This window comes from Cygnus olor, chromosome 25 (genome assembly GCF_009769625.2).
Source record: "Cygnus olor isolate bCygOlo1 chromosome 25, bCygOlo1.pri.v2, whole genome shotgun sequence".
In the NCBI taxonomy this organism is placed as follows: Eukaryota; Metazoa; Chordata; class Aves; order Anseriformes; family Anatidae; genus Cygnus; species Cygnus olor.
The window spans coordinates 2,323,165-2,342,919 of record NC_049193.1 but is presented as its reverse complement, the minus strand read 5'-3'; the positions used below and the strand labels follow the sequence as shown (position 1 = coordinate 2,342,919).

The 19,755-nt window shown below is 66.9% G+C and overlaps 5 protein-coding genes across 7 annotated transcripts; 1 reads left to right on the top strand and 4 right to left on the bottom strand.

The window, feature by feature from the left end:
• Window positions 1-1,101: 1,101 nt before the first annotated feature.
• On the top strand, window positions 1,102-3,838 carry LOC121059745 (PSMC3 interacting protein). Of its 2 annotated transcripts, XM_040536898.1 has the most exons (9): window positions 1,311-1,415; window positions 1,491-1,594; window positions 1,672-1,761; window positions 1,871-1,982; window positions 2,087-2,232; window positions 2,698-2,751; window positions 3,135-3,194; window positions 3,290-3,350; window positions 3,589-3,838. In XM_040536898.1, the coding sequence occupies exons 1-8, from the start codon at window positions 1,382-1,384 to the stop codon at window positions 3,347-3,349; spliced, it is 660 nt and encodes a 219-aa protein (XP_040392832.1). In that variant the 5' UTR covers window positions 1,311-1,381; the 3' UTR covers window position 3,350; window positions 3,589-3,838. The 2 variants fall into 2 exon arrangements, with proteins under 2 accessions (XP_040392831.1, XP_040392832.1); XM_040536897.1 differs by lacking the exon at window positions 1,871-1,982 and having other exon boundaries at window positions 1,102-1,415.
• Window positions 3,839-4,072: 234 nt separating this feature from the next.
• MLX (MAX dimerization protein MLX) lies at window positions 4,073-9,559 on the bottom strand. Its single transcript, XM_040536911.1, has 8 exons — window positions 9,439-9,559; window positions 9,021-9,057; window positions 8,800-8,889; window positions 7,785-7,891; window positions 7,410-7,509; window positions 7,055-7,154; window positions 6,500-6,701; window positions 4,073-5,782 (listed from the first exon to the last, which is right to left on the bottom strand). The coding sequence occupies exons 1-8, from the start codon at window positions 9,481-9,483 to the stop codon at window positions 5,726-5,728; spliced, it is 738 nt and encodes a 245-aa protein (XP_040392845.1). The 5' UTR covers window positions 9,484-9,559; the 3' UTR covers window positions 4,073-5,725.
• Window positions 9,560-10,585: 1,026 nt separating this feature from the next.
• On the bottom strand, window positions 10,586-12,243 carry LOC121059732 (coenzyme Q-binding protein COQ10 homolog B, mitochondrial-like). 2 transcript variants are annotated; one of them, XM_040536880.1, is made up of 5 exons: window positions 12,065-12,240; window positions 11,818-11,928; window positions 11,519-11,708; window positions 11,068-11,169; window positions 10,586-10,952 (listed from the first exon to the last, which is right to left on the bottom strand). In XM_040536880.1, exons 1-5 carry the CDS (start codon window positions 12,103-12,105, stop codon window positions 10,791-10,793), a joined length of 606 nt encoding a protein of 201 aa, XP_040392814.1. In that variant the 5' UTR covers window positions 12,106-12,240; the 3' UTR covers window positions 10,586-10,790. The 2 variants fall into 2 exon arrangements, with proteins under 2 accessions (XP_040392814.1, XP_040392813.1); XM_040536879.1 differs by having other exon boundaries at window positions 11,068-11,708; window positions 12,065-12,243.
• Window positions 12,244-12,563: 320 nt separating this feature from the next.
• On the bottom strand, window positions 12,564-17,631 carry COASY (Coenzyme A synthase). The gene is made up of 9 exons (XM_040536323.1): window positions 16,710-17,631; window positions 16,070-16,284; window positions 15,851-15,982; window positions 15,190-15,379; window positions 14,833-14,897; window positions 14,066-14,150; window positions 13,479-13,576; window positions 13,232-13,378; window positions 12,564-12,996 (listed from the first exon to the last, which is right to left on the bottom strand). The coding sequence occupies exons 1-9, from the start codon at window positions 17,629-17,631 to the stop codon at window positions 12,925-12,927; spliced, it is 1,926 nt and encodes a 641-aa protein (XP_040392257.1). The 3' UTR covers window positions 12,564-12,924.
• Window positions 17,632-17,888: 257 nt separating this feature from the next.
• Window positions 17,889-19,577, bottom strand: HSD17B1 (hydroxysteroid 17-beta dehydrogenase 1). The gene is made up of 6 exons (XM_040536890.1): window positions 19,447-19,577; window positions 19,163-19,324; window positions 18,742-18,921; window positions 18,564-18,657; window positions 18,282-18,465; window positions 17,889-18,195 (listed from the first exon to the last, which is right to left on the bottom strand). Exons 1-6 carry the CDS (start codon window positions 19,541-19,543, stop codon window positions 18,025-18,027), a joined length of 888 nt encoding a protein of 295 aa, XP_040392824.1. The 5' UTR covers window positions 19,544-19,577; the 3' UTR covers window positions 17,889-18,024.
• Window positions 19,578-19,755: the final 178 nt, after the last annotated feature.

Genomic DNA, 19,755 nt, shown 5'->3' with positions numbered 1-19,755 from the left:
CTCTCCAGCCTCCTCTCGTCCCTTCTGCCTGGCGGTGGCTGGGGCCGGTACCTGGCCGCGTTGGTCAGCTCCGTCACCTCCACCTCGGCCCTTGGTTTCTTTTTCTTTGCCTCAGGGGCTGCTACAAGAGCGGCGTTGTCGGGTGCCCCAGCTTTCCGGGGAGCGGTGGCAGAACAAGCCCCTCGCTAGCACTTTCTGTAGCCTGAAGCCGTTGGGTCTGGGCCCGCAACCAGAGTCTGGTGCCGTGCGGCTGCCTTACTGCCCCGTGGGCTTTTTGGTGAAGCAAGCCTAATTTTATCTAGCGAATCAGCAGAGCTGGGCTTGTTGAATGTGCCAAGAACCCCGATGTTTAGGAGAAGCTGCAGAGCCTCTGGCACACAGCTTGCCAAGGGCCGTGCTGGTTTCTGCCCAGAAGCCCGTGCTATCTACACGGTTCTCAAAAGGATTTATTTATTTTTTTCCTTGTGAAACCGCCCCATATCGGGTGAGTTACAGCTAAAGGCGTGCAGCAAGGAGGGATTTCCATCCGCTGGACCGCTTTTATTTGCCTTCACGGTGAGGCTTTGCCGCCCTCAGGGGTGGCGGGGCAGGGGCTGGGAGCCCGCAGCCTGTTTGGGGGAGCTCTGGGTTCCTGCGTTCCTCCCCTGGCATCAAGCCCTTCGTTGCCACTCACGAACCAGGGGGGGCAGGAGGGGAGCTGGGCTGGCCGTGCCCGGCCTTTGTGGCCACCAGGCAGTGCCCTGGCACGGAGCTCCGGCTGCTGGGCGTTTTTGGGGCCGGGGGGGCTGATTTGGGGGCCGTTTGGGGGGCTGTCTTGGGGGGCTCTGTCCCTCGGGTGGGGCCATTTTTGGGGCTGTTTTGGGGGGATTTTTCAGTTTCGTGGGGCTGTTTTGGGGGGATTTTTCAGTTTTCTGGGGCTGTTTCAGGGACGGTGTCCCCCTGGTGGGGCTGTTTTGGGGCTGTGTCCCCCCACTGGGGCTGGTTTTGGGGCCGTATCCTCCGGTGGGACGATGCCCTCCTCTGGGGTCGTTTCTTGCGGCCGTGTTCCTGGCGGGACCACTTGTGGGGCCGAGTCCCAGCGGCCCACGTTCCCTTTTCGCAGCGCCCCCTTCCTAAATGACGTTTTTCAGGGCAAAGCGCCCCAAAACGGGCCCTGAGGGAGCCTTGACGCCCCCCCCCCACCACCACCACGTGACCCGGCGCCACACAACCCGCGCACCCCCGCCCCCTCCCTTTTCGGGGCGTGGCTTCGCCTCCCTCATCCAATCGCCGCCGCCTCCCCTCATCGTCCTCCCGCTCCGATTGGCTGCAAGCGTCGGGGGGTGGTTCGCGCGTCTCGCCGGAAGCGCGTCATTTCGTCGGCGGGCAGCGGAGGAGGAGGATGAGCAAGGGGCGGGAGGGTCCCGCGGCGGGCGGTGAGGGCCGGCGGGGCCGGGGGGGCGCCCGGAGGGGCCGGGGCTGCCCGCGGTGACCGCGCCGCTGTCCCCCAGGAGCCGCCGCCGTCCTGCTTCGGTACCTGCGGGAGCAGAACCGGCCTTACAGCGCCCAGGACGCTTTCGGGAACCTGCAGCGGGAGCACGGGCTGGGCAAGGCGGTGAGCGGGCCGGGCCGGGCCGGACCGGGCTGGGCCGGGCGGGGAGCGGGGCCCTGCTGACCGCACACCTCCCTCAGGCCGTGGTGAAGGCGCTGGAGCAGCTGGCACAGCAGGGCCGCATCCGCGAGAAGGCGTACGGCAAGCAGAAGGTTTACTTCGCCGACCAGGTGAGCGCCGGGCCGGCCCCAGCCCCCCCCACCCCGGGCTCCCCCTCACCCCGGCCCCGCTGAGCTCCTGCCGCTTCCCCCCCCCCCCACCCCCCCCCCCCCCTTCCAGGAGCAGCTCCCGGCCGCCAGCGATGTGGAGCTGCGAGGGCTGGACGGGGAGATCGCGGCTCTGTCGGCCCAGGTGCAGGCGCTGCAGCAGGGCTGCCGGCAGCTGGAAGCGGGTGAGGGCTCCCGGCACGGCCCCGGTACCGGCCGTGCGGCCTGCGGGGACGGGCGGCTTGGAGCTGGCTGCCGGTCCCGTCCGGTGATCGGCGTCTCCTCGCAGAGCTGAGGGAGCTGAGCGGCTCCATGACGACCCCCGAGATGGCCCGGGAGGTCGAGGAGCTGAGGAAGGACTGCGCCGGTTACGCGGACAAGCTGGAGAGGATCAAGTCTGCCACCAACCACGTCACGCCGGAGGAAAAAGAGAAGGTAAAAAGGGGGCTGGGGCTGAGCAGAGCACGCGCAGCGGGGCCCAGGTTGGGGCCAGGCGTACCAAACCCTTGGCTGCGTTACCCTGCTCCCCGGCCTGGCTCGCCCCAGGATGCCAGCGGTGCTCCTGCGTGGGCTCTGCACAGCCCACGTGCACGTCTTGAAAACGCGTCCCTTAGAGATATCTTGAAATAGCCTCAGCTCTATCTGCATTGCAAACCTTGGCTTCAGGCAGTCCCCAGGCACTTTATCGATTCAGCCTGTTCCTCTCTCTCGTGAGCCGTCGCAAGGCGATGTTCATGTCCCAGTAAGGGCTGCGAGTCGCTCCTGCTGCCAGAAACCCCTCTGGCCGTAGCCCAGATGTACGGCGTCCTTAGAACCAGACGTTTCCCAGCTTTGGGCTTACAGAGGCTCTGCAGGGTGGCTCTTGGCTGGGTTGTTCTCACTTTGCCTTGCTCTTGGCAGGTGTGCAGCGAGCAGAGGCTGTACTGTAAGGAGTGGCGGAAGAGGAAGCGGATGGTAAGGCTCTGCAGTGAATGCAGGGTGGGTGGGCAGCTCCAGCGGGGGGCAGCAGGGGCAGTGACAGTCCCACGGGGACACGGCTGCCCTTCGGGACAGGCACAGTCAGCGGAATTGCTCGGCAAGTGTTCTGTGAGCTGTGACACAGGTTGTGGGGACTTCAGGCAAACACTGTGACTATTAAAGGCGCTCTGCACTCACTGCCGAGTGCCACCCAGGCTTGGTAAGGACTAATGTGTATCAAGAGCCTCTTGGGAAGGCCATGTCACTGAAATACCTACGTAAGAAACGTCTTTGAACGTTCTGGTTGTTCTTGTGGAAACAAAACGAACGCTCTTTGCATCAGAAAGAGCAAACCTGACCCAACGTCTCTGTCCTGCCAGGCGACCGAGCTGCTCGACGCCATCCTGGAGGGGTACCCCAAAAGCAAGAAGCAGTTCTTCGTAAGTCCCAGAGCCTGGCTCTGCCCTGGGGGGGGGCCGTGCCCGCTGTGCCAGCGGCACCCATCCTGCCACGAGCCCCCTTTGTCCTTGCACAGGAGGAAGTTGGCATAGAAACGGATGAGGACCACAATGTCACCCTGCCAGCAGCTGTGTGAGGTGCTGAGGGAGGGAGGCCTTGGCTCCAGGGAACAGAACTTGCTGCCGAAACTCAGCTGCTGGGTTGGGGCTTTTTTTTTTTTTTTTTTTTGCAGGGCTTGGGCTTGTCCCGCATCTTTTGTATGCGTTTGTTTTAAAAGCTTTGCCCCTGGAAAGGTGGTTGGAACGATTAACTCAGCACTGAGCCCTTTCCCTTTCTCCCTTGCCGAGGGAATGCCATTTTTTTCTTACGCTTCAGCCCCGTGTCCTGTTGAGGTCGGGTGTCTTCACGGCGCTGTGGCCAGGAAGGTGTAACTGCACTGTTCTGGAGGCTCTGGTGTTGTAGCAAGAAGAGGAAGCCTGGTACAGGTGAATGAACTGGTTTTGGTTTTGGCTGCAGAGCCCTAGCACGAGTTCAGCAAACTGAACTGCAGGGGGCGGCTTCCCAGGGCGTGTACGGAGCTGTACACGAGACTGGGCTTCATTAAACACCAGCCTTTTGTTTCAGACGTGCTTTGTGTGGTGTCTTCTGTGTTCAAAGGGCCGCGGGGCCACCCTTGGACATGGCCCTGGGTGCAGCACCCCTGCCTGGGGGGGAAGGAGAGAGCCAGGAGGGTGCCGTGGAAAGCTGAGCCACAGCTGCTGTGGAGGGCTGGGCTTCCGGAAACTACGCGTCCTTCTCTTACCTGGTCCAGGAAAAGGCTCCAGGAACCCAGCCGCAAGAAATACAAGCAGAGATGTCGTTAAAACATCCAGCGAAATTTATTTAGTTACTTCTCATCATAGAAAAATAGGGCAGGTCTGTAAAAATCCACGTCCTCCTCGCAGGGCAGGAGGGCGATTTAAGCTCGAGGGATTTCAGCTGTGCCACCTGGCGGCGGCCCAGGCTGTCAGCCCCCAGCAGCGCCTTTCCTTCCTCACAAAGCAACGTTTTCCAGGGACACGTCTGCCCCTGCGTTACCAATTACATGCATCACCACAAGGCTCAGCTCCTCGGGGGCTTCTATTGCTTTGTATTAAAAAGAACACCCAACTGCGGGGTCTGAGGCAAAATCTTGGATAGAAATTAACCCCGAGAAAGGCTCCGCTTGACTTGAGTCAGGTAGAAGCAGGAGCTTGAACAATCTCAAGCTGCAGCACTCGAACCAAGCAACCTGGAGCTGAGAAACAGCATTACAGGGGGAAAACCCCCGTAAAATAAATAGCTGCTGCTGCAGGAGGGGGTAGCAAGAACGGGATTACCGAGAACAAACCCTGCTGCAGGCGGAGGGGGGGGTCCAACAACCCCCGTGAGCCGCAAACGGCTCCTGCGCTGCTCCACCCGGTGCGTGTGGTGGCTACAGCCACGAGCGTGCCGACAGCAGCAGCAGCGTGTGACACGTTAAAACATCGTCCCGGCAAGCGTTTGTCTGCAAAACTGACATCGAGAGGGCTTCACAATGATTTCAGGGATTTATGAAATAAAATCACGGCCGGTTGTGTGTGTGTATGTATAAAAAACAAACAAAAAAAACAAACAAAAAAACCCCACTATGGTTCTAAGGAGGAGCAGTGAGAGCTCCCGGCAGCGCGGGGCTGCAGCTACTGGACTACTTTCCTGATCGGTACGGCCGCGTCCCGACCCGAAGCGAGATGAAGCCAGGCACATCTCAACGAGCACAAGCAGGAAAAGACTGCAAAGAAATTTCGCTCCCTTCTCCCTTTCCGGGGTTTTATGGCTACAAAGAGAGGTCAGGCCAGCGAGGCCCCGGCGCGCTCCTCCAGCGCTAGGAGAGCTCCCGGCTGCTCGCCGTGAGCACGGCCCTGGCAGTGAGGGGCTGATCCTTCCTTCAGTTCCCCAACGCATCTACGCGAGCCAAGAACAGCCTCTTGCCCTTCTGAGGGCTGCTTCAGAGGGAGGCAGGGAGAGCCTGCAGCTGTGGAACCCTCCGCCTAGCCCATGTTAAAACAGCTTTCAGCAGGCCTGCTCTTTTCATTTCCCTTCTCCCAGGGTCAAAAGGGTTTTTAGCACAGGTCTGAGGTTACGGAGCAGAGCTGTTCTGCCAGCCGAGCTGTGGCTGGGGAGAGTCAGTGGCACAGGCAAAGCCAACCACGACACGCCTGCCTGAACTAAGGACTCTCTGGTGACTGAAAAAAACACATTCAAATCACTTTTTCCCTTTGCTAAGTCCCTAGAAGTATTTGGTAACATCGGCTGTGACAGTACCTGTGGAGCAGAGCCGTTTGCACAGCCTCGTTTTGGTTTTGTAGTCGCGATAAATAATCGGAGAAGCTTTAGGAACAGCCCCGAGGGACACGGCCCAGCCTCTCCCGGCGTCCGTCACCCGGGCAGGAGGCGCCCAGCTCCGGCAGGGGTCGAGGAGGCGGCAGACCCGGAGCCGCCGGTGAGGGAAGGCTCAGTAGAGCTGGCTCTTCAGTTGGTGCAGGACCCCGATGACAACGTCCCGGAGCGTCTGGGGCAGAGAGGAGACACGCTGAGTTGTTGCAGGGGAGGAGCAGCCCTTCCCCGGCGAGCTGCTCCTGCTAAAATCCCCATCGGGGGGGCACGGGTGGTGCCGCAGAGCACGGCACCTGCATGGAAGTGATCACACCTCCGTGTTCCTGGGCTGCCGGAACAAGGCACGACGAGGAGCTGGCCCTGCCTGCGTGCCTCATCACCCCCCTCGAAGGCTTCTTAATCCCCAGCAAACCTTTGGGTGTCTTAAGGATGCGCTGGGGAACGAGCAGGACCCCTCCTGAAGTGTTTTACAGGGGCCAGCTTCCAGCCCCAAGCCAGCCCGGCAGCTGGGATCACGCAGTCACGGAATCACTAGGGCCGGAAAAGCCCTCCACGATCCTCTGGTCCGACCGTCCCCTAAACCAGCGTCACCACCACACCCTGTCCCCAAGCACCACGTCCAACCTTTCCCTGAACACCCCCGGGGACGGGGACGCCACCACCTCCCTGGGCAACCCGTCGCAACGCCTGGCTGCTCTTCCTGAGAAGAAAAGTCTCCTAACGCCCCCGACCACCACCTCCCGTTCTCCGCCGTGCCCCAGCCCGGTGCTGGTCACCCTCTGCCCTTCCTGAAGCCCCAGGGGAAGGGAAAGCCCCGCGCTCCGGCCGGGTGCAGACGCACACAACATCCTCTGCCCTCGTGTCAGCCCGTCTGCAACCTCCCCGTGCTCACCTGGGGCTTGCAGTGCTCCTCAATCCAGCTGAAGACACACGCCGAGAGCTCCTGGAAGCTCGTGACCGAGATGGAGGCGTTGAAGGACTGGAAGAGGGAATCCATGATGCCTTGGAAAACGTTGAACTTCATCTGGTCGGAGATCTGGTCCTTCCCCTCGTTGGGGTTGTCCTGATGAGCTTTCACGATCTGCTCGTAGTTCCTGCAACGAGCCAGGAGCCCCGCGCTCAGCCCTGCTGAGCTGCAGCCCCGGACACGACCGCGAGGCTGCGCAAGATCCTGCGAGTGAATAAACTCTGGGCAGCTGCAGCCTCCCTGACACCGGGAGCAGATTCATTTTTGGACTCGGATCCACTTGAGATACAACCCCACCAATTGGCCTGAGACGGACTAACGAGCCCCTAACGAGGCGCGATGACAGCGGGGAGGCACAGAATCGGTACCCCGGGTGCTGAGCTGCCCGGGGAGCACCGAGAGCACCAAAGGAGCCTCGCAAGGACAGGGGAGAAAAGCAGCAGGAAGGAGAGGGCAGCGACCACGCAGCTCTTTGCTTACACTTTCATGATCTTCAAGGCCATCACCTCTTTCCTGAGGATAGAAACTTCCTCTTCTTGCTTCTTCTTTTCCTTGTGCAGGAACTGGATGTAGTCAATGGCTGAGCAAGAAAACACAGCGCGAGGCGTTGGGAGCACGCACGACCCCCTGAGACCCCCAAAAACAGCGGCAGACCCGCGTCTGGGCACCGTCAGCTCCTGGCCGCCCTCATTCTCCCTTGGGAGGTGGAATCAGCCAGCGCCTGGCCTCCCCCAGAGCGCCGCCACACCAAAAGTTCCCCCCTGCGTGGCTCTGGCAGGGCGTTTTGGGGTTTGGGAGCACCCTTTTACCCTCTCCAACCCCCAGCAGGACTCACTTTTCTGGAGGACGATGGCCTTGCTCAGCTTCTGGGAGCCGATGGAGAAGTCCTGCTGCTGGCAGGTGGGGACGATGGCCTGCAAGTCGTCGTAGCCTTTCTGCGGGGAAGCAGAGCCACGCGTTCGGGGCGTGGGGTCACACCCCACCCCAGAGCTCACGCCTTCGGGGCATGAGGCCGGGCGTCCCGTTACGCGGTGGTTTCACGAGGGGCCGAACCCCAGCTCCCACCACGCAGCCAGACAGAGCCAAGGAGGCGCGCACAGGGCTCAGGAGAGCAAAGCCGGCAGCAAAAACAAGGGGAAAGGGGCAAAAAAAAAAAAAAAAAAAGCAGGGTCCTGAGCGCCGCAGGGCCCCGGGAAGTGCTTCGGGTTACCTTGATGGCATCTCGCCTCTTCTGCTCCGCCTGGGTGTGCGCCCGCCTGCGCTGGTCCTTGTAGGACTCCTTGTAGGGCTCCTGGTGGTAGTCGCTGTCTTCATCGTCTGCGGGGCGACAAAAAACCGTGAGCACGTGAGCAGGGGGGGGCTCGAGCCGGGCCCCCTCCTCTCGCAGCTCTGCTGTGGCCCCCCCCGAGGCAGCTCGGGGACCCCCCCGGGGCGCCGCTGGCTCTCTCCACGCGAGGCCGGGCAGGAGGACGCCTGCAGATCCCCGGGGAGGGCGCCCCGAGGGGTCCAACCGTGCCGCTGGAGCCCCCCGCGCCCCGACGCTGCCCCTGCCACCTCCCCTCGCCTCTCGGGGTGAATGAGGGAGCTGTAAGGGAGGGCAGAGCCGGCAGCGGTGGGCCGGGAGACAGACCCCAAAACCCACCCGTGATGGGGACAGAGAAGGCACCGAATAGGGGACAGACCCCAAAAACCACCCCTGTGAGGGACGGAGGAGACAATGACCAGGGGACAGACCCCAAAAGCCCCCTGTGATGGGGATGGAGGAAGCAATAACTGGGGGACAGACCCCAAAACCGCGCTGTGGGGGGAACGGAGGAGGCAATAACTGGGGAACAGCCCCCGAGATCCACCCGTGCTGGGGATGGAGGAGGCACCGGCCAGGGGGCTGACCCCAAAACCCACCCGTGATGGGGACAGGGAAGACAATGACCTGGGGACAGACCCCAAAACCCAACGGTGTGGGGGACGGAGGAGACAACGACCAGGGGACAGACCCCCCAAGCCCCCCCACGTGGGGGACAGGGGAGGCGGCGACAGGGGGACAGCTCCCGGGACCCACCCGTGTGGGGGCCAGAAGAGGCAATGACCGGGGGACAGACCCCAAAACCCCCCCGTGATAGGGACGGAGGACGCACCGACCGGGGAACCGACCCCAAACCCCCCCCCCCACCTCCCCGCGTTGGGGACAGAATCGGAAACAACCGGGGCCAGCCCCGGGCACCCACCCGTGTTGGGGACGGACGAGGCGCTGGTGGAGCCGATGCTGTTGGCGCGGGACACGACGCTCCCCTTGCGGGCGCAGTCCCCGAGCAGCGCTGCGAGAGAGCGGGCGGCCGGTGAGGGGCGAGGGGCGGCCACGGGCCCCCCCCCCCCCCACAGCCCCCCCCCGGCCCCGGGGAGCCCCGGGCCGGGCCCGGCCGCGGCCCCGAGCCCCGGCGGCACCTACCCGAGTCCAGGCCGTTGTCACCGTAGGCGGCGTCCACCTTGGGGCGGCGGGGAGAAGGCGGCGGTCAGCACAACCGGACCGAACCGGGCTCAACCGGGACGAACCGGGACAGACCAAGCCCAACCGGGCTCAACCAGGCCCAACCGAACCCAACCGGACCGAACCGGGCCCAACCGAGCTCAACCGGGCCCAACCGGGTCAGACCGAGCCCAACCGGGCTCAGCCGGGCTCAACCGGGCCCAACCGAGCCGAACCGGGCCCAACCGGGACGAACCGGGCCCAACCGGGACGAACCGGGCCCCCTCGACCTCTGCCCTTCGCCCTCTGCCCCTCACCTTGACTTTTGACCCCCCGCAGCCCCGCACCGGGAGGCCCGGGCCCGGTGCCCGGTTCCCCCCTCCCCCCCCCGGGGGCTCACCTTGCCCCACGAGTCCTCGGCCGCGGCCCCGGGCGGCTCCGCCATCTTCCGCCCGCCCCGGTCACGTGAGCGCCGCGGGGGGCTCTGGGAAATGCAGTCCCGAGGAGCCGCCAGGGGGCGCCCGGACGGGACCGGGGGGGGTGGGGGGCGGGGTCCCGGGTCGCCGCCCGGTGCTTGCGTAACGGCGCTGACGTCAGCGTGACGCAGGGGGCGCCGGGCCCGGGGCAGAGGCCGGCGGCCGCGGCCTTCCCTTGGCCTCGACCCCAGCGGGGGGCCCCGGGCACGGCCGGGCGGGGGCTGCGGGGCTGGCGGGGGCTGGCGGGGCGGGACGGGGGCAGCTCGGGGACGGGGACGGGGACGGGGACGGGAGGGGGGTGGGACAGGGGCAGCAAGGGGACGGGGACACCACGGGGTTGGGGACGGGGACAGCATAGGGACGGGACAGGGATGGGGACGGGACAGGGGCATCGAGGGGATGGGGACAGGGACGGGACGGGAACGGGACAGGGATGGGGGCAGCACGGGGACAGGACAGGGACGGGGGACAGGGAACAGCGCGGGGATGGGGACAGCAAGGGGACAGGGACGGGACAGGGGCAGCAAGGGGATGGGGATAGGACGGGGATGGGGGCAGCACAAGGACGGGACAGGGACGGGGACAGCACGGGGACAGGATGGGGACAGGGACAGGGAGCAGCAAGGGGACAGGGATGGGACCCGGATGGGACATGGGCAGCAAGGGGATGGGGACCGGACAGGAACGGGACGGGTATGGGGGCAACACAGGGACGGGATGGGACAGGGGACAGCACGGGGACAGGATGGGGACGGGGACAGGGAGCAGCAAGGGGATGGGGACAGCACAGGGACGGGGGGCAGCACAGGGATGGGACGGGGACGGGGAGCAGCAAGGGGCAGCAAGGGGATGGGGATGGGACAGGGACGGGGGCAGCACAGGGATGGGACGGGGACGGGGAGCAGGATGGGGACAGCAAAGGGAATGGGGACGGGACAGGGGTAGCACGGGGACAGAGATGGGACAGGAATGGGGTGCAGCACGGGGACAGGACAGGGATGGGGACAGCAAGGGGACAAGGGGCAGCACAGGGATGGGGCAGCACGGGGAGAAAAAGTCATCCCAAGCCAGTCCGTGCACCACGTTTTATTGGCGAAGCACTACAAGCAGCGTCCGCACGGTCCGCGTACAGGCCTGGCCCACGGGCGTTTGGTCCTCGTGTCGACAGCGTTCAACAGAAGCGGGGCTTAGAAAAAATAACTTATCTCTGGGGTGGTTAAATAGCCATAAATAGGGGGAGGCCCTCAGCGGGGCTGACGGCGGGGTCCGGCCGAGCTCAGGCCCGGCGCGCTGCTCGCTGCGCGGGGCGGGCGGCAGCCTGCGGCCCAAAGAGCTCCCACGCCCGGCCCTCGAAGGCGGCCACCATCTGCTTCGCCACCTCGTCCAGGAAGAGCCCGGCCAGCCGGGAGTGCAGCGCCGAGCGGAACTCGAAGGAGACCTGGCAGGAGGCGGAGAGGTGCTGGGGAGGCTCGGAGGAACGGAGCGGGGCTGGCAGCCCCCCCCCCCCCCCACCCCAAAAAAGCCGGCCCCGGCCCCCGGCGCCGTGCACTCACCGAGAAATCCAGCGAGCAGGTGTCCGTCCGTCCCGGCAGCCCTGGCCCGAAGCGCCACAGCGTCTCCAGGTGCCTGAAGAGCCGGCAGTCGCTGCTCACCGCCTGCGGGAGGGCAAAAAGCTGCTGGGAGCCCAGGCGCCGTGCACCCAGCGCCGAGCGGAGCAGCAGAAACGGCCCCGTCCCCATCCCCAAGTGTCAGCCAGGGGACTCGCAGGCGGGACACGGGGCTGCACGCCTGCTGGAGCGGTTTTAGGGCAGGGGCAGCGTTGATGGGGGGCAGCTTTCCTTCCACAGGAGCAGAGCGGGGTCTCCGGATCCGGGCTGCATCGCAGCCCCTCGCCCCCGGTGCCCCCTGCACCCAGCTCTCCCCTCCCCACATCGATCTGCTGAGCCCCAGCCCCCGGATGCAAACCCCAAACCCAAGAAGGGGGGGGGGAACACCACGGCTTACCCGGATCTGCCGGGGCCCCAGGGCCACCTCGGAGAGGTACCGCTCGTGGAGGGGCGGGAAGCCGACCTCGAGCTCGGCCCGCAGCACGTGGCCGCGGCGGGACAGCACGGCCGAGCGGCGGCACCACGGCACGAAGAGCCGGTAGTCCCCGACGTTGGCCACCAGCTCGTACATCTGCTTCGCCGAATACCTGGGGGGGGGAAAAAAAAAAACCGTGGGTCAGCACCGGCACCTCGCAACCGCCCGGTAACCGGGTTTTCCCCCTGCTCCCCCACCCCCGGCTCCGGTGCCGAACTCACCCCAGGATGCGCTGCTCCCTGTACCCGGTGGGACCGGAGCCCACCAGGCTGAGGAACGGCCGTGCTGGCTGCGCCGGCTGCGGGCACGGGGACCGGTGGGGACCTGGACACCTGGAGAAGATAAAAAGGGGGTCAGAAAACCGGAGCTGCTGCCCCCCCGGTGCTCTGCACCCACCCAGCTCCCGGTGTCCCGGTGCCGGTCCCGGTGTCCCGGTCTTGGTCCCGGTGCCCTGTGCCGGTGTCTCACCGGGCAGCAGCCCCGAGCAGCGTCCGTCCGCACCCGGCCATGGCTCGGCTCTGCTCTGCGCGGCCCCGCGCCCTGTGCCGGTACCGGGGCGGGACGGCCCCGTGCGCCCGGTGACATCACGGGGGGAGCGCCGGGGGCGGGACAGGGCGCTCCGCCCCCCCCCCCCGCGTTGGGACCGGCACCGGGACCGGGACCGGGACCAGGACCCTCCAGGTCTCCTGTCCCACTCCCGGTGGAGCCACCCCCGGTGCAACGGGAACGGAGAGAGGAGCCCCAGGACGAGGCACCGGGGACGGCACCGGGAGCAGGGCAGAGCCCCGAGCAGCCCCGGCCGTGGGCTGGTGACACCGGGGGGGACACCGGGATGGTGGCACCAGGGGACACCCCAGGGGGCTGCTGCCCCCTACGAGCGGGGAAAAAGCCCCCGGGGTGGCGGCGGTGGGGTCAGCCCCTGGGTGAACGGCTGGCAAAGGGGACAAAAACACCCCATAGACACTGCCAAGGAAAACTGCTCTTTAACTGTCACACGGGGACGGGTTCACAGTGCCCAGGGCCTGTCCCCAGCCCTTTGGGGTTGGCTTCAGGCGGTGCCCCCCGCTCTCGGGAGGTGCAGGCGCCAGCGGGGGCTCAGCCCTTTGGCCCAAGGCACCGCTGCAGCAATTCCAGCTCATTCCCGCTCCTGGGGTCACGGTGTCCGGCGGCAGCAGCAGGGCAGGGTGCTCCCGGCCCCTCTGCGGGGTGGGGATGCAGCGGGGGGGTGGGGGGGGGTCAGCCCCAGCCCCTTCACACCCGGCTCACGACGGCTCCGCCCTCGCTCCACGTCCCACCGCTGCTCGAGGCACGGGTGCCCCGCGGGGCCGTTAGGAGGACGGCGATCCAGCCGCGGGCGCGTGGCTCATGCGCTGCTGCAGGAGGTCCCAGGCCTTCTCCACCTGCCGGGGAACGATCGTCAGAGGCACGAACACCGCACAAAGGGCTCCCATACCTTCTGTTCCTGCCCTGCTGCATTCACAACCCCGAATTCATCCCTTGTCCCACACCCAGAGGCAGCCTCGCGGGTGAGCCCCACCACGCAGCCCTCCCGTCCCCGTCCCGGTCTCTAGCAAGGGGTTGGGGTCCCCCCTCGCCACCCCGGGGCAGCCCCCAGCCCGGTGTCCAGCAGCTCACCTGCTTGCGGGTGACGTCGGGCTCCCACAGCGTGCACAGCACCACCTGCGACTGCTCCACCCTCTGGCTGTTGCTCATCTGGCTCCGCAGCCGGCTGCGCGCAGCCTCCTCGCTCAGCCCGTCCCTGTCCATGATGCGCTTCACAGCCTGGGGGGACCGCGGGGGGGGGACACTCAGGGGCTCCGGGGTTGGGGGGAGCGGGGAACATCCACCAGCAGCCAACCGCGGCCAGCAGGGCATCACCCACCTCCTCCTCGGGGATGACGGCCGTCCACACCTCGTGCACCATCTCCTGCCAGCCAGCCTCCAGCAGCACGGCAGCATCCAGCACGCACACGGCTTTTCCTGCGGAACGAGGCCATCGCTCGTCGCTACTGGCCACGCAGGGCAGCACAAGCACTCCTCGTGCTGCGTTCAGGGGCTGCGTTTGCCTAAATGCCCTGTACCAGGGAGGGCAGGTGCCCTCTGGGCACCGCAAGCCGATGCCCGCAGCCCAATGCCCGTCAAGCCCCCGGGAGCTGGCGAGGTTCTGCTCCCAGAGGCAGCACACGCCGTGCTCACTGCAGGGGCGTTACACCAAAAATGAACTCGGAGTCACTTGGGAGAGAGAAAGCGATCTCCGCCCTACTTCAGAGCAGGAAGCTCGTGTGAAGTCCAGCTCCTTGCCCAGGATTTGCTTGGAAATGCGCTAGCAGTAGTGAAAATCCCCAGCAAAATGCAGGGGCTGAGCATGGGAAATCCTCACAGCGCTGCTCAGAGCAGCAGACTCCCCGGGGGCTGGGGGACCCGGTGTGCAGCACAGGACTGAACGCCCAGTTTTCACGTCCCAGTTACCTTGAGCATCGGCTTCCCCAATCTCCTTCCTGACCAGCCGGGCTATCTCAGGCCACACGATGTCCGTGAGGCTCTTCAGCCGCTCCTGGAAAGGAACCACGGCGGGGTCAGCTGCCGGCTTTCAGAGCTCCTGGGGGGCTAACGAGGGAAACGCTGGGGGCAGAAAGCGGTCCCAGAGGACACCGGGGGAGACGCTGGGCTAAAGGCTCTCGCGCCTACCGACGGGCTGGGGGCTCTTTTCCCTTTCCCATCCCTGCTCTGCCGGGCATGGCAGAATTCCAGCACAAGAAGCACTTTGCAGAGCCACCCTTGCACAGCAGCATCCCCGTGGGACCCGGCAGCCCCCGAGGGACCCTCAGGAGAAGCCTTCACGCCTGGGCTGTGGCAGCACCAGCGAGCGGAGGCTCACGTTCAGCTGCGGCGTCACCGAGCCCCACTTGCCACGGGTCCAAGTCCCCTAACGGCCAGAGAGCATGGGTGACGTGCACGGCACGGCTTTGGCTCGGCGCTGGGTGAAGGACAGGGGGAAGCGGGGCTTGGGAAGCAGCAGCAGCAGCTGCCAGGGGTGCCGGGGGCACGTCCTGCACGACTGCTGACGCGGCGACGGAGAAGCGATCTCCGTGTCCTGCCCTCGCCATCCACGCTGCCAGGAATACGGTCAGGAACGTGGCAGCAGCTCAAAGGGCTGCAGACCAAAAAGCCCCGGCACAGAGGGAGAGCTCTTTGCTCGGGAGATTAAATATTGACATTCCCCGCGCTGCTTTTACCTGGTTTCCAAACACTTTGGCCCCAAGGACTTTCCTGTTAATCGTCCCGTCTTCGTTCAAGATTTCTGTAAGACAGAAGGGGAACGTGTTTGGGACGGGATGAACCCAGCTGATGCCGCCGTGGTACGATTAGGCCCACGGGGCAGAGCAGGACTTCAGCACAGGACTCTAAAGGGCCCCACGGTGCAGGATCTGACCCAGGATCTCCTTATCACACTCCAGAAAAGGACGGACACGCAGCAGCTCAGCCCAGGCTTCCAAACCAGCCACTTTAAAGCAGCCCCGACACGGGGCACGGAGGACTCGGGGAAAACTTTGCCCCGACGGGACCACCCAGCCGTCCCCACGTAGCCCTACCTGCCCCAAACGCCGCCACCACCCGCTCGTAGGCAGGGCCCCCGGGGAGGTAGACGGCGTGGCCCAGCTTGTCGGCGTCGATGAGGAAGGCTCCGAGCTGCCCCAGGAGCCTGGCGATGGAAGTTTTGCCGCTCCCGGTGCCTCCGGTCAGGCCGATCACATAGGGGCGAGACGGCAAGGTGGGGGCTTCCTGCGGGGACGGGGGCTGCTGTCAGGCGGGGGGGGTGGCGCACGAGGATCCCGCGGGCATCGTGGCAGCTCCCGGCCCTGCAGAGCGGGGGCTTGTCCTTCCCCGGGGCTGGGACACGCCGAAGCCAGGCAGGCAGACCTCCAAATGTCCCCTCTGCGGCAGGGGATGGGCTGGCTCCAGCAGCCCAGGCTGCCACCCCTGCAGCTCCCCAACTTCACAGGGGCATCGAGCTTTCACCCCGTAACTCACCCAAATGGGCACCGGGGCAAACCCCGACCAGCGCCTGCTTTCTGCCCCATATTTCACCCAGACCTGCTCCACACCAAGAGCCAGGAGTTCAGGCCAGGAGCACCACGGGCATCTTTAGGGACGCTTCCCAAAGCCAGGAGTGGGGTCCAGCCCATTCCTGGGTCCGACAGCCCCTCCGGACCCCTAACACTATTATAAGCCCTCCGAGTGTTCTCCCCTCACCCGCGGGGGCCGCAGCAGCGTCCCAAGCAGCCTCTGCCGCAGGCTGGAGGAACTGATCTTCTCCTCCTCGTTCTGGCCGTGCTCGGGGTCCTTGATCAGCTGGATCTCAAAGAGCTCCAGCGCAGCGAGCCCCTGCCAGGAGAAGGCACCCACTGAGCCGCCGGCAGCCCCCGCAGGCGGCGGTGGGGCTGGGAGGTCTCAGCCCCCTCCCCAAATTACATTCTCGAGTCTCTTCTTGTTCACGGCCTCCCCGCCCTTGCGCGTCTCCTCGCTGACGACGATGCAGCGCAGCTCGGGGTCCGTGACCGCGGGGCCGTAGGGGTCGGCCAGGGGCACAATGTCATAAAGCACCGAGGGCTTCACGTCCGCCAGGAACTCGCGCAGCTTGGCGGCCCGCAGCTCGTAGGGCTCGATCAGCTCCTTCAGCACCTTGTCTGCAGGGCACGGGTGAGGGCGGAGGGGCTGAGCGCGGGGCCGCGACGCGCGGCTCCAGGGCGGCGATGGAAAATGGGAAGGGAGAGAGGGAGAGGAACCTGTCCTGGGGTTCGGGGGCCTGCTTTCTCCAAATCCTGGTGGGTCTCCCACTGTCACCCCAAAGCCCGGTGGGTCTCCCGCTGCCACCCTACCCACGGTGGCACTGGGGTGCAGGGACACTGGGGTGCAGGACCCTCAACCCCCTTCCCACCGGCCTCCCCCCAAGACCCTCCAGGCTTCCCAGGTGCTTTCACGGGGCAAACTCCCCACCACCCCCAACCCCCCCCCAACCCCCACGACCCTCTCCCACCTCCCCTACCCCAGGGCCGTCACCGCGCCCTCCCCACGGCCCCAGCAGCCCGCTGCCAGCCCCCGCAGCACTCACGGCGGAGCAGCTCCCCGTCCGCCACCCCGACCAGGAGCCTCCGGCGGGCCAGGAGGCAGCAGGCGCTGAGCAGCAGCCGGTGGGCACCGTGCAGCCGGTCGAAGGTGCCCCCGACCACCACGTCGGGGTAGGCGGGCAGCTCCCGCTCGGAGCCCTCGGGGGTCGCCCGGGGCCGTCGGGGCCGTCCAGCAGCAGGGCCGGTAAACCGGGGGGGCAACCGTAAGCGGCGGCCGCCAGCTGCCGGAGCCCGAAGCTCACCGGCCCCTCGTCGCCGGCCCCCCCGTCGGCCAGCAGGACCCGGGGCGGCTCCGCCAGGCGGTGCCCGTGGCCCAGCAGGACGCGCACGTCCAGCCCCCGGTGCGCCGCCGCCGCCGAGTAGAGGGCGGCCAAAGCCCGGAGCAGAGCCGGGGCCGGCGGCGGGGCGGCGGGGAGCGGCGCGGGGCCCCCCAGGAGCAGCCCCGGCTGCAGGTGCACGTAAAGCGGCCCAGCCACCAGCCCCGCCGCCGCCGCCAGAGCAGCCGCCGCCCGGCCCGGTACCGAGCCCAGCGGGGCCGTCAGCACCAGCAGCCCCGACGGGAACGGCGCCATGGCCCCGCCGGAAGACGGAGCCCGCCCGGAACGCGTCACCGGCCCGCCCCGGCGCCGCCCCGGCAGCGGAGCGAGGCCGGCATCGCCGCCCCGGGCGGGGGGTTGGGGCGGCGGAGGGGACGCGAGGGGCCGGGACCGCCCGGTAGAGCCCCGGGGCTGCCCGCTGCAGGCTCGGTTCTGCCCGTTGAAAGCTCGGTGCCGCCGCTGCAGGCTCGGTGCTGCCCGCTGGGGGCTCCGTTCCGCCGCTGGAGGCTCGGTGCCACCGCCGGAGGCTCGGTACCGGCTGCCCACCCACCCCGCTACTGCATGCTGGAGCCCCGGTACTGCCACCCATACCCCGCTATCGGCTGCTCAAACAGCCCCGGTAGTGCCTGCTGGAGCCCCGGTACCAGTCACTAAAACAGCCCCGGTACTGGCTGCCCACCCAGCCCCAGTACCGGCTTCCCAGTCCCCGTACGGGCTGCCCACCCAGCCCCATTATTACCCCCTTGCTCCCCCATACCCCCCAACTCGAGCCCTCCCCCCCCACCCACTGGAGCCCCAGTACCGGCCACCCAGAGCTGGCGATGCCCACCACCCACCCACCCACCCACCCTTGCCCCCTGCCGGTGCTGTCCTGCCCCACAAACAGCAGGGACGGAGCCGGAGCTGCGCGGCAGCAGCAGGGGTTTATTGCCAGCGTGGGGGGACCCATCCCCTGCCGCCGGTGCTCTCCCGGCACCGGTGCTCAGGGCTGGTCCCCGCCGTCTTCATCGGGGCCGAAGACGAAGTCGTGCATGGCCCGCACGTAGTCGGAGCCGTCGGGGCTGGCCAGCTTCAGGCGCGCCAGCGGGGCAAAGAGCTGGGTGGTGACGCAGCGCAGGGGCGGGCAGGGGGTGCCGATGGCCTCCAGGAACACCTGGCACCGCAGAGGGCTCAGCCCTGGACCCGAGCCTCCATCCCATCCCATCCCATCCCATCCCATCCCATCCCATCCCACCCTACCTGCAGCACCTCCTCCACCTCCTGGGCCGCGTCGCGGAAGAGGCCGCGGCAGTGCCGCAGGTACCGGCGGTAGAGGCGCTGCGTGTCGGCGTCCAGCCCCTGCAGCTCGCTGCCCTCGGGGTCGGCGCGCTGCAGGTTCTGCAGGAAGCCCGTGTGGACCGGCCCGCACTCCACCAGCGTCACGCTGCGGGAAGGAGCAGCCCCACGGGGGGGGGCCGTCAGCCACGAGCCCCTCCGGCCGCAGGCTTCGCGCCCCTTCCCCGCGCCGCCGCCGGCACTCACTGGATGTTGAAGGGCCGCAGGACGATGGCCAGGCTCTCGCACAGCCCCTCCACGGCGAATTTGCTGGCGCAGTACACGGAATTGAAGGGCACCCCTGGGGCAGAGCGGTGTTTTGAGAGCCGGGCTCCCCCCGCCCCCCCCCCCAAGCCGGCGCAGCCCCCCCCCAGGCAGCGCCCACCTTGCAGCCCCCCGACGCTGCCGGTGACGAGGATCCTGCCGGCCCTGCGGCGCTTCATGGCGGGCAGGAAGGCCTGGATGGTGCGGATGGCCCCGAAGAGGTTCACCTCGAACACCGTCCTCATGGCCTGCTCGGAGCACGTCTCCAGGGGGCCCATCAGGCCCACCCCCGCGTTGCACACTGCCGGGGCACGGCCCCCGTGAGCTGGGCACCCTCAGCACCAGGGCGGTGGATTGGGGATGGGGACACGGGGACCAAACCCCACTTCTCCTCCCTGCACCCCCAAACCCATCCCACCCCATCCTTAGGGCTGCAGCACCCCCCAGCCCCACGCAGGACCACCTTGGCTCATCCTATTATTTGGCACCCGGTCCCGGCTGATCCCCGGGGAGCCCCCCGGGGGGGGCAGCGAGAACCGTACCCAGCACGTCCAGCCGCTGTCCCTGCACCCGGCGCGCGGCGGCGGCCAGCGAGCGCGGGTCGGTGACGTCCAGCTGCAGCAGCTCCAGCGTTTCGGGGCAGCCGCCCCCCAGCCGCTCCCGCAGCCGCTCGCCCTTGGCCAGGTCGCGCATGGTGGCGAACACTGGGGGAGAGAGCGGGGCCGCGGGGCAGCACTGCCGCTCCAGGGACCAGCGGGGGGAGACCCCCTTGGTGCCGGGCCCCCCGTGGTGCCGGGCCCCCCGCGGCGCAGCATCGCCCCTTTACCTTTGAACCTGCGAGCGGGATCGGCTGCCAGGCGGGCGGCCAGCCCCAGCCCGATGCCCGAGGAGCAGCCGGTGATCAGCACCGCGGTTTGCTCCATGGGCACCGCGGCAGTGCCGGGCCCGGGGGGGCTGCGCTGTTTAAAAGGGCTGGGCAGGGGCCCCCTCCCTCCCTCTTCCCCTCCGTGTTTTGTCTGCCCGCTTATCTCAAGGCCCCTCCACCTGCCTCCCTCTGCCTTGATGCTGGTGCAGCTGCCGAGATAAAGACCCCGCGGCGGAGCCAGGATCCCACCCTGGGGAGGAGGCGCGGGGG

Excerpts from the sequence above, each read along its gene's own strand:
- LOC121059745 (XM_040536897.1), top strand. The coding sequence starts at position 1,117 with ATGACGTTTTTCAGGGCAAAGCGCCCCAAAACGGGCCCTGAGGGAGCC. Across the intron at positions 2,233-2,697 it reads CGCCGGAGGAAAAAGAGAAG|GTGTGCAGCGAGCAGAGGCT; the intron begins GTAAAAAGGGGG and ends TGCTCTTGGCAG. Across the intron at positions 2,752-3,134 it reads GGCGGAAGAGGAAGCGGATG|GCGACCGAGCTGCTCGACGC; the intron begins GTAAGGCTCTGC and ends CTGTCCTGCCAG.
- MLX (XM_040536911.1), bottom strand. The coding sequence starts at position 9,483 with ATGGCGGAGCCGCCCGGGGCCGCGGCCGAGGACTCGTGGGGCAAG. Across the intron at positions 9,058-9,438 it reads CCGAGGACTCGTGGGGCAAG|GTGGACGCCGCCTACGGTGA; the intron begins GTGAGCCCCCGG and ends CGCCGCCCCAAG. Across the intron at positions 5,783-6,499 it reads AGGAGCACTGCAAGCCCCAG|ACGCTCCGGGACGTTGTCAT; the intron begins GTGAGCACGGGG and ends TCTCTGCCCCAG.
- LOC121059732 (XM_040536879.1), bottom strand. The coding sequence starts at position 12,105 with ATGGCCGGGTGCGGACGGACGCTGCTCGGGGCTGCTGCCCG. Across the intron at positions 11,709-11,817 it reads AGGGAGCAGCGCATCCTGGG|GTATTCGGCGAAGCAGATGT; the intron begins GTGAGTTCGGCA and ends TCCCCCCCCCAG. Across the intron at positions 10,953-11,067 it reads CCTGCTCGCTGGATTTCTCG|GTCTCCTTCGAGTTCCGCTC; the intron begins GTGAGTGCACGG and ends GCCTCCTGCCAG.
- COASY (XM_040536323.1), bottom strand. The coding sequence starts at position 17,631 with ATGGGTGGCAGTACCGGGGCTCCAGCATGCAGTAGCGGGGTGGGTGGG. Across the intron at positions 14,151-14,832 it reads CCAAAGTGTTTGGAAACCAG|GAGCGGCTGAAGAGCCTCAC; the intron begins GTAAAAGCAGCG and ends GTTCCTTTCCAG. Across the intron at positions 13,379-13,478 it reads CCGTCATCCCCGAGGAGGAG|GCTGTGAAGCGCATCATGGA; the intron begins GTGGGTGATGCC and ends CGGTCCCCCCAG.
- HSD17B1 (XM_040536890.1), bottom strand. The coding sequence starts at position 19,543 with ATGGAGCAAACCGCGGTGCTGATCACCGGCTGCTCCTCGGGCATCGGG. Across the intron at positions 19,325-19,446 it reads TCCCGCTCGCAGGTTCAAAG|TGTTCGCCACCATGCGCGAC; the intron begins GTAAAGGGGCGA and ends TCTCTCCCCCAG. Across the intron at positions 18,466-18,563 it reads CTGCGGCCCTTCAACATCCA|CGTGACGCTGGTGGAGTGCG; the intron begins GTGAGTGCCGGC and ends TCCTTCCCGCAG.